Below are 16,667 nucleotides of genomic sequence, written 5' to 3' on the forward strand. Positions count from 1 at the left end.
ATTTTCAGAGCAGTGCTATTCCCTTACGAGTAACGCAGCAACATCTAACTCATGATATGATCTGTGAAAAAAACATTTTCCTTGGTATCTACAGTAGAAATGTCATATTCGTGAAATGCAAATTAGATGTTTTCCTTTTAATCTGCATTTCCTTTTCATTTGTATTTTTAAGAAATACAAGAAACTAAATTACTGTATATACTCGAGTATAAGCCTAGTTTTTCAGCACAGTTTTTTTGCTGAAAAAGCACCCCCTCAGCCTATACTCGAGTCAGTGTCAAAATTACATGTTCTCCCCTGCAGTGCAGGTGTTCTCCAGACTCCCCCACTCATCTATGGGTGCCTGCAGCCTCTGTGGGTGGTCCGATGACCCAGGTTAAGTACACTGCATTTCCGCTTCCAGGACACTCCCATCCTCCTCCTTCTGCATATTCTATGTACCCAACTTCCTCCTCCCACCTTCCTCCTCCATCCTCCGTCTGCCTCCATCTTGTTGCGCAGCAGTAGATAAGCGCAGCATCCGGTATGAGTTCTCCCTCCAAAGGCAGTGAAGTGTGTCTTGCAGCTCAGAAGGGCAGTATCTTCAAAAACATTTAACCTACTGATGCCTCAATTAATGTAATTTTATTGATATCTATTTTTATTTTTGAAATTTACCAGTAGCTGCTGCATTTTCCACCCTTGGCTTATACTCGAGTCAATAGGTTTTTCCAGTTTTTTGTGGTAAAACTGGGTGCCTTGGCTTATATTCGGATCGGCTTATACTCGAGTATATACAGTAATATGAAATGTTAAACAAAAAATTAGGAACATTTATTTGTAGGTGAAAATAAAACTCCACTTACAGTTCTCATCTTGTGCAATACACTGTAAAGGAATTCCAAAGAAAGATGTGTAGCTGTCATTATACCACACCAACAACTCTGTCCCCCTGGGAATATCCATGCAAGCACGATAGAATATGTTTGACCTGGACATAATGAAGAAGGAAAGAAGAATAAATGAATGACTGAGATACAACTCCAAAGGAGCATCTACCTCAACAACATAAGACAACAGGGTAGGATGACCTGGTAAAAGCTATTCTCCATTGAAAACCAGTGGTTCTAACTGAGCCAGGCTCTCTTCATTGCAACAACATTCTTAGGGTTAACTAAGTTAATACCAGTTTTTCATAAAAGGAAAACAGAGAATGCACAACAGGATATTTTTATAACTTCATTGAAAAGAACAATATAAGGAGAAAATAGGACAGCAATGAACTTGAGTCTGGCATGTAAGGTAGCAACAACAAATGACATTTTGCACCTCAGCAGTAGTCCACTTTTTAAAACTGAAGATTGCTTCATACAGTTGCTTTTTGTTGTCAATGTTGTTTTGGAAGAAAGACCCTTCCTAAATACTATAAACTATAAATGAATTCTAATCAGATCTCTTATGAATAACCAAACAAAGCAAAAGTTAACCTAAATTTCCAGCATGTTTAAAGATTTCTAATAACAAGTCTATCAGCTCTGGAATGGCATGTCAGAACTTGTTTAAATACATTTTTAAAATTCTTTTGAAATAATCTCCCTACCCTCCCATATATAAGGTAGAAACACAGGGTAGCTCTGCCCTGACCAGCACAATCCACATATCTGCTCCCTCTGAGCCCACTTAAGTTTGTTCTGCCTGATTATTATTACACCACTTCACGACGTATCTTTTTCTTGATCTGCAATTTAATTTTTTTTACAAAAATCAAACATGGCAAGAAACATCAGTGAGTTGTATATCACGCAGGAAACTGATAAAAGATTGATCTAGTATTGTTATTAGACACAATGGGGAAGGTTTGTAGCTCAGAGTCAGATCACATACTTTGCAAGGAGAAAGTGCTCAGTCTAGTTCCCCTTCTTTTTCAGGCAGAGTTGGGAAAAGCTCATCTGAATCACGGGAGAGCTGTTCTTAGTCACTACAAACACTACCAAGCCATAGAAGGCCACCAGTCGGATTCAATAGGAAGCTACGTTCCTGTGAATGTTACAAACAACCTGGCAACATTTCTTCACGCTGATTTTATCCTAAAACCACCTCACATCTCCCAAAGTTAGAGCTAACCGCAATAGACCTACTGTAAAAACTGTAAATAAAATATATAGATTTATGTGGAATCAAGATAATGACAGTCTTGTCTATGCATGTTTCCTTTGAAGTAAATTTCATCAAGTTCAATTAGGGTTTCTTCTTTGCCTTCTTCATTATCTCAAGCATAAATGATAGAATCACGCCATTTTTGTTATTGTGATCTATTTTATTTGCCTTTTAAAAATGTAAGTTGGTATAAACCTTTGTAAATATTATTATTCCTTCCCCCTGCCCTAGTAAATATGGAATACTGAGAGAGGTATTGCCGCATATACCTATTGATTTGTAGAAGTCATTAATATTAGTAGATCAATGTACCTATTCATTTATAGTTCTATTTATCTAACATTTCATAATGGAACTGAGATTCAAAATTTCCTTAGACAGAAATGTAGAACTCAGCAACAATGAAATAAAATGACACACATACATAAAACCGGTGGGAGATGAGGCATTTAGGAAATGAAATCAGAAATTTTGCCATTGGAAAGTGGATGGTGGCTTAGGTCTGTTACAGAAAAGGAGAATACAGTACCTTTATACATGATGGGCAGCAATTCAATAAGCACAAGATGAACATTCCATTCTGGCTGAAACATTACCCACCAGAATGATACAGCTAAGGCAGTAAGAAGTGCCTGCTTTTTTATATATCATTTCATTGTAGGCATAAATAGATTTTTATTTATTTTTTTGGTTGACTCTCAGTTGGTTTCTGGAGTGAAGCATTGCTACAAATATTAGCCTGAAGTTTGAGATAAAAGTGAACAGGGTTGGTAGGCCTTAAATTTCACCTCTTTGTAAAGAATCGGCTGTAGTGGTGCAATTTGTTTCTTGTATAACACTGCCGACACAAGGAGAATCCTCAGCCACATTTTTCATGGCAGTGAGATATGCACTTGTCAACATATTTTGTCACCGCAACGTGGCTCTTGGCAATAGGATCATAAAGATCAATAAAAAAGTGCAGATTCTCAATATTTTACGAGCAGCTGCAAAAATTTCATTTATCTTGTTATTTTCCTCACTTACTGCCACCCTGTCTCAGGAGGGCACTGCTGGCTAAGCAGAATGCTTTTTCCCAACATCCTATGAATATATGACAAAAACTCCTGCCTTCATCTCTTTCCTGCCCTCTTTCTCTACCCCTCCATCTATTTCCACCCAAGCTGCACATTTTATTAATTCTTTCCACCATTACATAAAAATCAAAATCAGGGCAGTGCTATAAATCACCCATATCTACTGGCTTGGGAGGGGGGGAGGGAAAAAAAAAAGAGAGTCTGCTTTGTACTTCACCCTTGTAACTTTTCATCTCTCTGTTTGGCTTCACCTAACATAAACACAGCAGCTCAGCAAATGAATGTGCTAAAACCCAGTGACACACTTTGCTGCTGAAAGAACTGAACTGTTTTCAAGCAATGGGTGGTCTCTGAGGCTTGGAGTAGGCCAGAAAAGTTGGGGGGGGGGAGCGTAAGCATACACCATTCCCTACAAGCCTACAGAGCTTCCAAAACTTGCAGAAATCTCTGCATGTTGAAGTACATCAAAGGGATTTTTCCTCTTTCGGATAATATTTCCTTTGCTGACATGTATTTAGTATTGTGGTTGGATGACTCATAAAGATAGCTTTCGTGGCGTCCCAACGCAGTTGAAGCAGAACACATGCCAACAAACATTATTGTCAGCTTCAAAATAAAAACAAAACGTTCAGCGAAGGGTCAATCAATCAAGAGTGCTTTGAAGAAAATTCCATTTAGATATTACAAATCATAACAGAATGAATTTAAACCAGCTGACTTTCAGTGAGGAGGACGTCCATGTACAATAAAAATTAGGCGGTTTTTCAGTGTCCAACTATTCTATTTTCTTACACTTGGATGAAGTCCCTGGTGATAGATGCCAATTTTTCTTAAAAGTGTGTTTTTGTAGTTCATTTTAATAAGATCTGAAGTAATCGAAAACAGATCAACAGAGAGAATTCTAAGAAACAGCTACAGAAGAAAAGGAGAGTTGTAAAATCCACTTAATATTGACAGATGTTTAATGACTTTCCCATGGCTACATTTTGCTTGAGATTTTCATCTGCACAGACTAATATATGCACACCCCAATCCACTGATTTCCTGCGGCTGCAATACTCCTATGGACACAGGCACCTTTTCATCTACAAAGTCCCCTCTGTGAAAAGGGCAGCATCCAGAAATATTTCTGAATATTTGTTTATCTTAAAAGATCTCCAAATGGTGAGAACTAGAAATATAATATTTTGTATGGCTACTACAGATGTTTGAGCTTAAATAACTGGGTGGGTACCGGTTGAGATCAGTTCCCATAGAGCCCTTAGATTGATTGACTGGTTGCTCCTGAAAGATCTCTGAAACACTAGTTGTAATATTGTGGGTATAACTATGCTTGTAGAAGGGCGATGATGTCACCAACAGAGGGAGATTAAGAGTAATGACTTCTCCCTTCTTGCCTGTGGCTTGTCCAACTTTTAGATAATCCACTTAATTTGGAAGCCACAAACACTGTAGGGTAGGAGAAGGAGACCTTTAACCACCAAAAATCTCTCCCTGCCAGTAACATCATCTGGCAGCAGCAATTTTCAGCACTGAAAGACTTCCAACTTCCGTCCCACAGTTCCTACAGCTTCCATACAATGGATTGTTTGTAAATAAAATAAGTCACAGATAAAAGGGGGAGGGGGTCTTTTAATGGAATTAAAATCTACCCTTTCTTGTGATGTCATCACCCTTCCACAGGCATAGTTCTGCCAATAGGATTTCAGCCAATAAGAGCTAGAAACACAAAACTGCGTATGGATACTACTGATTTCCTAATTTGAAAAACTTGATGAGTTACTGTATTTGACGGTGTACAAGACAACCTTTCGGGCCCAAAAAAGATGCCTCCAAGTGGGGGGGGTCGTCTTGTATGCCGGGTGCACTTCATTTGGGCCAGGAAGGAGCCGCCACCGAGTGAGTGACGTGGGGCCGCTCTGGCCGGGGAGGAAGGCGGGCAGGCAGGCAGGCAGTCTGGATGGAGGGAGGGAAGCACAGCCTGCCATGCCTGAGCAGCCAGAGCCCGCCACCCCGTGCTGCTGAGCCAGCTGCGCGCTTGCTCGCCCGCCACCCGCCCGCTTCCCTTTTCCTCCTCCTCCTCCTCTTCCTGCCGCCGCCCGCTCAGCCTCTTGCCCTCTTCCTCACCCTCAGCCAGAGCCTGCCGCTGGGCTGCCCGCCGCCTCGCGCCGCTGAGCCAGCAGCGCGCTCGCTTGCCCGCCGCCCACCACCCACCCGTTTCTCCTCTTCCTCCTCCTCCTCCTCCTGCCACCGCCCGCTCAGCCTCTTGCCCTCTTCTTCGCCCTCCCGCTGCTGAGCCAGCGTGCTCGCTCACCCGCCACACACACCCCGCTTCCCCTCTTCCTCCTGCCTCCGCCGGCCCAGGCTCTTCCTATTCGGGGGGTCGTCTTATATGGCCGGTCGCCTTGTACGCTGGCAAATACGGTATATCTTTAAACTAGTTTCCCTGGACACCCCTTTTATTTTGTCCTGAAACTTCTTCAAAATATTAAGAGCTAGAAACACAAGATTTGGAACAGATACTACTGATTCCACAACGGAAATAACTGCATTGGATTCATCTCAGTATCAGCTGTCCCAGAGCTCTTCCACTGTTTTGTTAGTCTCCAAAGATCTCTGATACAGTAAAAGCTAAAAACACAAAAGTTTGCAGAGTTACCTAACAAGCTAGTTCCTAATTTAAACAACTGGATTGGTTATATCTCAAAATCATTTATTTCAAAGACCCTGCATTAAATTCATTAAAAGTAAAAATGATCTCACATCTAAAACTGAACAAAGATGGGGACAGACCCATATTCTGTGGGAGGAGAATTGTACTCTATTCCTACCCACCTAAACTCTTTGGTGGTGGAACACACAACATACTATGTTCATTCAGCACAAATACACTTGACCTCTTTTTAAAAAGTATAAATGAAAATGTTGGTATTACAGTTTTGCTGATACAAATTGACAAGGGTTCCCCCCCTTTTGAATTCATGTTGACTAGTCTGATGCTCAGCCTGAAATAATATAATCATACCATTGTCTTGTTATGACACTAGGTGCCTAATGAAAAAGCCCTACATTTTTCCCTTTTCTTTTTCATCTGTAAAACTATTTTAATCAAAATAAATAAGATCAAAGCCTGATGCTCCAATATTTTTTTTAAACCCTGGAGCTTGCTAAAGTGGCCCTTCCCTTCATATTGCTGCAATATCCACTAATGCCAAATTATTATTTGTAATTTTACAAAGAAAACATTTATCTATCATTGGAGTCTGATATATTTATGTAGTACATTACCAGGCTATGTTGACTGCAAACAAAAGCTCAAACACTTTATATATCCATTCAAATTCTGTTAACTTTTTAATCTTTAACTAGCTGGAAAGTCTACTTTTCTTCAGACAGGCCCTATCATGGAGCTGATCTTCTGTTATAGTTTCTGATTTTCCCACCAAGTTTTATTTGCAGCCTTGCATGCTATCTCTAGTTTGTATGAATGGGAGGAACTTTTCTGGGCTAAGGTGATTTTATATCTATCCACCACTAACCATCCATTCCTTCTAGCCTTTGAATTTGAAAAGAGCAATGCCTCTCTGCTAAGTGCTCTTTCCCTTTCTTTCTTGGGTTGCTGGCAGTTTTTTTTGCTGTTGATCTGTTTGGTTGGTTGCTCTATAGCAATGGTCCCCAACCTTTTGAGTCATGGACCGGTTGGGGTGGTGGGGTCCATTAGCAGGGGGCACCCCCCATGTTCGTGGGGCTGCTCGTGTGCATGCCCTGAGGGGTGGATTGTGCTCATGTGTGTGCGCAAAGGGGTGGGGCACACTTGCAGAGGGCAGGATGTGCTCACGGAGGAGCAGGGCACCCGTGGGTGTGGGTGGTGGCCTGTGCATGCCAGTGGAGGGGAGTGAGTGCGGGGGCAGGAGATCTGTCTCCGTGGCCCGGTCCCGCCATGGCCATGGACTGGCACCGGGCCATGGACCGGGGGCTGGGGACCCCTGCTCTATAGTATGTGTCCAGAAAGAAAGCAACACAAACAAGTCTGTAATTTCATGCAACTTTAAATAAAGAAATGTTTTTATTCTTTCTCCTACAAAAATGTTTCAGAGTGAATTGCTGAGACTTTAAATATCAGTTAATGAGAAAGGGGTGAACTCTGGGGAACTCGTAGCTATCTCCTTCTGTGGATCACTGTACAGTGGTGCCTCGCAAGACAAATGCCTTGCAGGACAAAAAACTCACAAGGCTAATGGTTTTGGCAATGAGGTTGATGACTTGCAAGACAAATGTTCCTATGGCCATGCTTCGCAAGACAAATGTTTTCTGTTTTTTGTTCATGCCTCATGTTTGCTGATTTTTAAATGTTTTTCTATGATGTTTAAAAAGTTAGTTTTTTGATTGAATTTTTTTAAACCATCTGAACAATATGTATGGCTTTAAAGAGCACTTAATAAACCCTTTGTAAACCAAATTTGACTTTGTTCTGACTTTTTTGCCCACAAAAGGTAAAGGTAAAGTTTACCCTTGACAATTTTTGTCCAGTCGTGTTCAACTCATGCTCATCCCCGTTTCCAAGCCATAGAGCCAGCGTTTGTCCGAAGACAATCTTCTGTGGCCACATGGCCAGTGCAACTTAGACACGGAACGCTGTTACCTTCCCACCGAAGTGGTCCCTATTTATCTGCTTGCATTTGCATGCTTTCGAACCGCTAGGTTGGCGGGAGCTGGGACAAGCGATGGGAGCTCACTCCGTCGCGTGGATTCGATCTTATGACTGCTTGGTCTTTTGACCCTGCAGCACAGGCTTCTGTGGTTTAGCCCGCAGCACCACCATGTCCCTTGACCATTGGAATGCATTAATTAGATTTCAATGCATTCCTATGGGAAAATGCATTTCGCAAGACGAATTTTTCGCAATACATTAACTGCGGAACGAATTAAATTTGTCTTGCGAGGCACCACTGTACTTTTACTGTATAATGAATTTTACCAGAAATCCCAAACTCTACAACAAGATTCGCATCAGCAAAGTGTCACTAACATTTGAAAGAAGGATGCACAGCATGTATTGTAGTGCTGTGAAAGCAATGTCCTTGTTTTTTTCTGTCTGTGGTCCTAAGTCTGTTTTGAAGAGCTGCAGCAAAGAAGCAAGTCCAGGAGGTGTGATTTTTCCCAAGTGCACAGCACTGTCATGGGAAAACCCATGCATGCCTGCCAGCCAAACAAACAAATCTTCTACGAAAGCCTTCAGGGACTGCTTCCCACATTAATTCCCTTTACTTGTGTTCTTGAAACATGCAGTAAAGAGTCTGGGAAATGTCCAGAAACCTTGTGTGATGTCATGACACGTTCACTTATGGCAACCTTAGTAGTAGCAATCTCAAGGTATGTGAGATGCTCAAGGATTGGTTTACCATTGCCACCCCCACCTCTCACCACACTTTCCATGGCTAAACAGGGATTTGATCCCAAGTATCCTGAGTTTTAGTCCAAAACTCTATCCACTACACCACATTGTTCTCTTAGCTAACTGATAGTGAGGTCTTATTGAGATTGACGTTGAACATTGAACTGTTAATTAAACTATTAATTATTTTGTACTAACTTCTTCACTTCTGATCAGAGGAGCCATCTATTCAGAACCCCTTACAGGGTCACAACACCAAGGCAGACGAGAAAGAAGGAACAGTGTGTGTTCCCTTTTGTTTTTTCAATTTCCACACAATACTGTAAATACTACTCTTTGAAATACTTAAGACAGTGAGGCATCACCCTAAGATACCACTCTATCCTGAGGTCATGCAAAACCACACATCTGTCATGAGTCCTACAGCTCACACATGTAATTGTTCAGCTGTCTCTCCATTCATTCTGGGAATGCAAGTGGGAAACATTTATGTGTATAGCAGAGTGTAGAAGACAACATACCCTAGACTGCTTTCAAAGGGAATTAAGATTAATATACTGAGTACATCAGTTGGGGATTAGTCACAACAACTAAATAGACACTGATGAGTCAAGATGCAATTACTAAGAGACAAAAAGTAGGCCACAGTTAATGCTCTCATGAACTCGCTTATGAGCTTCCTGGAAGCACCTCTTTACTACTGTGTGAAACAGGATGCTAGGCTACGGCTGGAATCTTATACCCATTAAAGTGGGCATAAGTGTTATTGAAATCAGTGGAACACATATCTGAATAGACACTCAGGACAGGATTACATGGTACAACTAGAGTCCTATATATTACACGGCCATTGTGGTTGGGAGGTTCATGTGGTCTTTTCTCAACTCTGTCTGCATGCACTCACCTACTAACAAATACAATTGAATTCTGCGTGGCGTATTTCTGTATTGCTAATTTCCAAGCATACATGTATAAGCTGTACCATAAATAAACTCTTGTTCTTATCCAGCATTACTGGTCCGATAGCCTTCTAATTTTTAACGTTTAAATCGGAACTCTGTATAAAAGAAGCCAGCTCTTTGTCATGTCCTCTGTAACATGGAACAGATCCAGAAATACAGTAGCCAAAGAAATCCTTCCAGTGGCACTGTCCCACAACTGGTTGCACAAGAGCTAGAACTCTTTCTAGCAGAACATGGATTTAGTGCAAGCATGTTATCCCCTTGTGCAGCCTCTTTAAAAACAGATTTTTTTAAAATGGAAGGCAGTTTTTAAAAGCAGTTTTAAAAACCAAAGAGAATGTAGAATAATACCTTTTGGGATGCCAACCAGCAGTTCAACAATCTGTGCTAACAGCAGGGACTGGCTTGTGGCCTGGGGAAAGAGACACCCAACGCACCCCAGCTTTGGAGGCAACCCCCACCCCAATCACAACCAGTGTATGGCTGGCAGCTGTCGTGCAAGGGTTGATTGTACAATGTCTTGTGCTCACAGAAGCACATCATAAGATGTTATTTTTCGCAAAAGGATTTTAAAAGTCACTCTGTTTACATAAATCAGATTTTTAATAACACAATGGAGTTTCAGCCACCTATACTGTATAAGGCTACTGACACACTAAAGTGAAATATGCCATTCACAAATTATTTACTGATGATACACTGATTTCTGACTAGTATTTCCGTTATGAAACTTTTATCACAGAAAATAGTTTTAAGATATTTGGAGAACAAATTGAAACACATTTTACCTGTACTGGACTACAGTTAGATTCTGTTCCCCACAGTGCCTGGCGCATCGAATATATCTCATCCAACTTGACTTACTGGGTTCCCCGCCATCAATAAAGTGCTGTAGTGTCCCATCCTGGTCATATATCTGTAAAAAGAGGCCATGGGGTCAAGTAGTTAGAATGAATCATCAACAATCATTCTCACTGCTTTGCCAGTGTTTGTGTGTGCCTGTTTCAGAAATTTATTGCAATGAGATTTCACAGCTTATTAGAGCTCCTAGAAATCCAAATGGAAAAAATGACAAAATATTTTTAGTGATGGAAGTTTGTCGTGCTTCTCTTATCAGGGCAATCTTTCCTACATTTAACATACTTTGGGTGTATCAAAGATGCAACCATATTTCCCAAAGAATATTTAACCTACTTTGACAGGACAGACTTAAATAATGAACTGACATATAAACAAGCACACGCACAAAAATCCGGATGCATGAATTGCACTGGAAAAGCTAGACAAGGGTCAGCATTTTCTGAGTATTTGGTCCTTTTTATGTCTCTCACTCAATGCCCTTTTTCTTTTTCTCTCTTTGTTTCACCAAAACCTTTTACTGATGAAAAGTTTCCCACAGAACATGTTTCCAAGCCCTCCTTTTCAAAAGTTGCAGAATGCTGGATACGTACCGTCAAGCTAGGAGATATGTGCCACTCCTATAGCACTCCACACCTAACAAGACACATGTCACAGTAACAAACAACATGGGTACTGAAAATCCAAAATTAATCTTGACAGCCTATAGTATAGCAGGTGAGCAGCTCTATCATCTGGTTGCATGGAAGACAATCACAGCCCTAAATCCAACTGCACATCCCAACTAGAACAGACTCATTGAATCCAGGGAAAGGCTTAAACTGGAAGGGGATTTGAGGTCTGTCTAAACCTCTGTCCTCCCAAGCTCCCCATTACTACCCTTGAATAGAAAACTAGACAGAGCTAGGCCTCAAATTCAGGCCTTTCTTCCAGGTGAACCACATTTAGGAATCTGTGTGACAGAAAGAAAACCTAAAACAGAGATTTCCAGGGTCTGTCGTCCAAAAAATCCAAAAATCCCATCCCTAGTACTTATGAGAATTTATGGGAATTGTAAGGAGTAGATACTACTGAGTTAAATGAAGCAATGATCTAAGGTCCTATTGCTTATTTTATCTCACCAGTTGTAATACTTTATTGCCTTTTCCATAAAGTTCATTCCCTGATGGGAGATAACTATCTTCATAGCTTCTATAGCCTATAGTTTAAAATAAATGATAGTGTTTGGGAAACAACTCTTTTCAAATCCTTCTGAGGTTCATGGGTTTCTTTATTTTCAAAGAAGAACTCATTTATGATCAATTGTCCTTAAAATATATAAATTATTAATAGGGATAAGAAAGCCACAGATTAAAAGGTACTTTATTTTTAACTAGCACCTTTTCTTCTGAGTTTTGCTCTTTTAACCAAGGTTAAAGAATCAAATCTTTATGAGGGTTGTGAATGTTTAATACTTTCTTTTTGTGACTTTCATATTTTTTTCATACACTTCTGGTTCCCTTAGGAATCAGAAACAGAAGAGTGAAGCAAAAAAACAACAAACCGGAAGTATTCTTCAGGGCTCATTGCATCTGACTGGAAGGGAAGACATGCATTTATCCCTGAAGAAAGAGAAAGTAAAGCTGTGTATTCAACTAATTTCTTCAGAATTGTCTACAATATGCAATCTCATTGAAAAGCTACTCATCATACTCTTGGCTCATTGACCAAATAAAATTAAAGTTTTGTAGGACAAACTAACAAACGTCCATATTAGAAACACTTTAGTGCCCACCTCATGCCAGTACTATTTCCTACCTCCTTCCTTTCCGACTGGCCTTTCTTTGCCTCAGTGCTCCATCAGCCGTTTCCTACTCTTTCTCTTCCTTCTGCCCTCAACTTACCAGGCAGAAGGACCTTCTCCCCACCACCGCCCCTCTATAGTTTGCAGAATTCAGGACCCCTGCAGGGAGCTGCCTTAACGAACCTTTGGAAATCTGTGTATTCTCACTCAGCTTCCTTTCTGCTTTCTAGGGGATGTTAGGAAACTCTTTAAATAGTGTTCATTAAAATGAAAATCTGTCAGTGATTCTCTTTTGTTCTTTAACTGATTTATAATTACATGTTTTTATGCATCATCAAGGTGCATCTGACTTCTGACAACTGCAATAGGGTTTTATATAACCAGTATCAGCATCTTAGAAATGCAGAGCTGGAAGGGGCCCTATGGATCACTGAGTCTAGCCCAAGGCATGTGAGATATTTAAGGAGTGTTTTTTTTCCATTGCCACCTCCAGTGAGTTTCCATGGCTAAGTGGGGTTCAAAACCAAGTCTACTGAGTCCTTGCCTTTATATGATACTGGATTACATCATACTGGATACATGTTAAACATTGTTAAATAAACTTAAGATACTAATTATTAACTAGTTAATTTTAATGCCACCTTTCTCTCAGAGAAGTAACCTAAGTAACGCAAGGTAGTTCAGGAATTATTTCTTTAAAAAAGAAAAGTAACAACATAAAATAATAATAACAACAACAACAACAACAATAACAACAACAACCTTTATGGTCAATACACAACATGTGTGCAGTGAAATTTAATGAGCCTCCATTGGTACAACCACACAAAGCACAAAAACACAGAACACATTCAGACACAGAATACATCTCCAGCCTTATAAACAAATCCCCAACCCCAGAGGTACTGGGGCTAGACACACATTTACACACACATTTACACACACATTTACACACACACACACACACACACACACATACACACACACACACACGTGTATGTGTGTGTGTGTGTGTGCACACATTATTCCACCGCTTTGTACATATTGCATGTTGCACTGGCACTGTGAATCTGTTATATTAAGTCTAGTCATGGCGTTATATGGCATTTAGAAGTCTGACAGCCCATGGATAGAAGCTATTTTTCAGCCTATTTGTCTGGCTGGCTTTATATTCATATAAAGGCAAGGACTAGGCCTTTTCATAGAGAGATGTGATCTAAAAATTGGCTCCATGGAGAAAAAAATCTGGCAAACATTACAGAACACAGCTTTAATAACATATAAAAGCTGCACCCTCGCTGGGTACTTTTAAGAACCAACTAAAAACGTGGATGTATAGGCAGGCCTTCCCTTCCAGTTAATTCCTGTCCTCTTTCCTTTTTTCTCTTTATTTGATTTATTTTGTATTTTTCCCATTGCAAAATATTTAATTAATTAATTGTTATAATTTTTTCTTGAACTTGTTATGTTTTATGTTGTAAACCGCCTAGAGTGGTCGAAATGACTAGATAGGCGGGGTATCAATACAATTAATAATAATAATAATAATAATAATAATAATAATAATAATAATAATAATAATAATAATAATAATAATAATAATAATAATAATAATAATAATAATAATAATAATAATATACTCAATAACTCCATTTCTCTTTGCTGGTACGTATCATCTGGACGTGTATAAACTGATGGCTATGTCATGCTTTTTATTGCAATGTAACATATATCACTCCCCCTAAAGCATAGCAAAACTAAAAGTCATATTAATCCAAATTTATTTCAGCAGAAAATATTTAAGCCCATGTTCAGCCACTGTAAAATGTGGCTTTTAAAGATTGCGAAAGCTACAGCTAGGACAAAACACAAGCTCAGATTGTTGCCTTGTGTACACGTTAGAAAGCATATTAAATCAGTCTTTTAATGAACTGCATTGACTTCCATTTCCTCACAAGCTGAATTCAATGTTCTGGTTTTCTTTAAAGCCATAAATGGTTTAGGGGCCAGGATGCTAAAAGAATGCCACCTCACATATGTATCTGTCCAGAATGTGAGGTACTGAGTGGAGACACACTTGCATGTCCCAGCCCTCTGAGATGCAAGTTTGGTTGGTATATGAGACAACACTTTTGCAGTAGAAGCATCTCATCTGTGGAACTCCTTCCTTCAGGTAGTTATGCTGGCTACATTTTTGTTGAGCATCCAACAAGCCTCCAAAACTTGGCTTCAGTGTTACGTAACATGATTGGCAAACACATTCTGTCAGATCAATGATTCATACCAAGAACAATCAGAATCTTTCTAACAAATATTTTCAATCATTAATTAAGAAAATCAAGTCAAATTAAGTACAATGTTAAACATGCTGAATATATTCAAATATGTAAAAGTTCTTGAGCTGTCCTTTTTCTTGACGCTAAAAAGGCATTTGACAGGCTAGAATAGAATTCTAATGCCTACTTTGTCGATTAGATTTTAAAAAACAACTACTCCTTTTCATCAGTTTCTTCTTCACTAAATAATTATATGCCTGAATAATTATATTAGAAGAATTAGGAGACAAGGGTGTTCCCTGGCATAAATATTTTCTTTAGTATCAATAGAACTATTAATATTACCTGTTCAATATAGAATTTTAATTTATGGCATTGCAACAAATGTCACCAGCTTTAAGATAAATATCTATACTGATTGTAAGGTCATCTGTACACAATCTGTAAGGTTAACTGGTTAAAAAACAAACATATAAAAGCTGAAAGTGCTAGATTTCAATCTGTCAATAGTAGCATCTGTACTACAGAAGGCACTTCTGTATACAAAGCCAATTGACCAAAATGTCCAATATAAAGTGTGCATCTCCCAAGAATCATCAGAATCTTTAAAATAAATATTTTCAACCATTAATTAAGAAAATTAACTCAAATTTAAAAAACACTGGCTAGATCCAACAGTGACCTTATGCTTGAAAATCTCCAGGCGCTCAGGTGGTCTCACCTTTTCAAATCTTGTGCGAGGAGGCATCTGATATCTCCCAGCACTAGCAATTTTCCAGTATCCAAGACACAGTTCTACCTTCTACAAGCTAAAATGAACATTGCCTGGAAGAGAGAGCCAGAAGCTTCCAACTGCATTTGCTGATGCCAGACAGTCAGCCACCACTGCATGTTTTTGTCATTCCTCAGGAGCCCGCATAAGTATACCAGCAGGGCATTATGTTCTACCAGCATTACACAGTCTGCAGTCTGATATATTTTATTTTACAGCCAAGTGGTGTATAACTTCAGAATCCACTTAATTTTAAAACTCTGATCTGAGCCAGATTAAAATTCAAAAATAAAATTATAATATACTAAGACTGTAGTCCTGCACAAACTTAATATTAATATGCTTAATATGGTAGGATTTACTTTTAAGAGTAAACTAGGTGCTAAAGGTTCCCCTTGACATTTAGTCCAGTTGTGTCCAACTCTAGGGCGTGGTGCTCATCCCCATCTCCAAGCCCTAGAGCCAGTGTTTTGTCCGAAGACAGTTTCCGTGGTCATGTGGCCAGTGCAACTAGACATGGAACACCGTTATCTTCCCACCAAGGTGGTACCTATTTATCTACTTGCATTTGCATGCTTTCAAACTGCTATTTTGGCAGAAGCTAGGACAAGCGACGGGAGCTCACTCCGTTGCGTGGATTCGATATTACGACTGCTGGTCTTCTGACCTTGCAGCACAGAGGCTTCTGTGGTTTAACCTGCAGCGCCACCATGTCCCTATTAAACTAGGTGCTAAGGGAAATATTTATTTTCTGTTATTAGTCTCTTATTCTCCCACAGTGTGATTTCCCCAGAGATAAATGCCTCAGCAATGAAACTTGCAAATTCAACTTGTGTTTACCTTCCAATAACAAAACTAAAAACTACGAGAGAGAGAGAGAGAGAGAGAGAGAAGGTGTGGATCAAAATCCACTTCTTCAGATGAAGCCTCACACTGAAAAAGATTTACTAGTTGTTCATGTCCTACAATATTTTGCATTTCCTCTGGCTCTCTCTTTCTCTTCTTCTCCTTTAATTCTGCCAAAATGTGGAAACAGACTAACATGACTACTTCCTTGGAAATTCCTAAGGGGAAAAAAACATTGGGGAGTTAATCTCTGTGTTGACCCCTCCTGTTTAAATTACATGGGGTCCTGGTAGCTTTCTTTCCACTACTGGGACCAATAATGGCAGGTTTGGCAATGAGATTTTGATAGCAAAGACAAAGGAAATGGTTATGGCTCTCCCACAACGTGTCAGTTGTAGCTCATGGATGAATTTTAAAGTTAAAGTGTTACAGCAAAAACCTAACTGACCTACGTAAGTGGCTGAGGTCCAGTTGAACCAACATTAGGTCAGGTAAAGCTACACAAAATACAAACCTTTCCTTGTGTAGTGATGTTGGAAATTATTTAGGACTGCCTTCATCTG

At 39.7% G+C, this 16,667-nt stretch overlaps 1 protein-coding gene across 6 annotated transcripts in view; it reads right to left on the reverse strand.

Moving 5' to 3' along the window:
* The window catches only part of PRDM6 (PR/SET domain 6), a 130,860-nt gene that overhangs the window by 43,131 nt on the left and 71,062 nt on the right, over window positions 1–16,667 (reverse strand). For all 6 annotated transcript variants that reach the window (XM_072992419.2, XM_072992420.2, XM_072992416.2 and 3 more), the window contains exons 4-5: window positions 10,358–10,485; window positions 846–970 (exon numbers count right to left, since the gene is read on the reverse strand). In XM_072992419.2, coding sequence (XP_072848520.2) covers window positions 846–970; window positions 10,358–10,485 — 253 coding nt within the window. The remainder of the gene's footprint in view (window positions 1–845; window positions 971–10,357; window positions 10,486–16,667) is intronic.

Source organism: Pogona vitticeps, chromosome 2 (genome assembly GCF_051106095.1).
Source record: "Pogona vitticeps strain Pit_001003342236 chromosome 2, PviZW2.1, whole genome shotgun sequence".
NCBI classification, from domain to species: domain Eukaryota; kingdom Metazoa; phylum Chordata; class Lepidosauria; order Squamata; family Agamidae; genus Pogona; species Pogona vitticeps.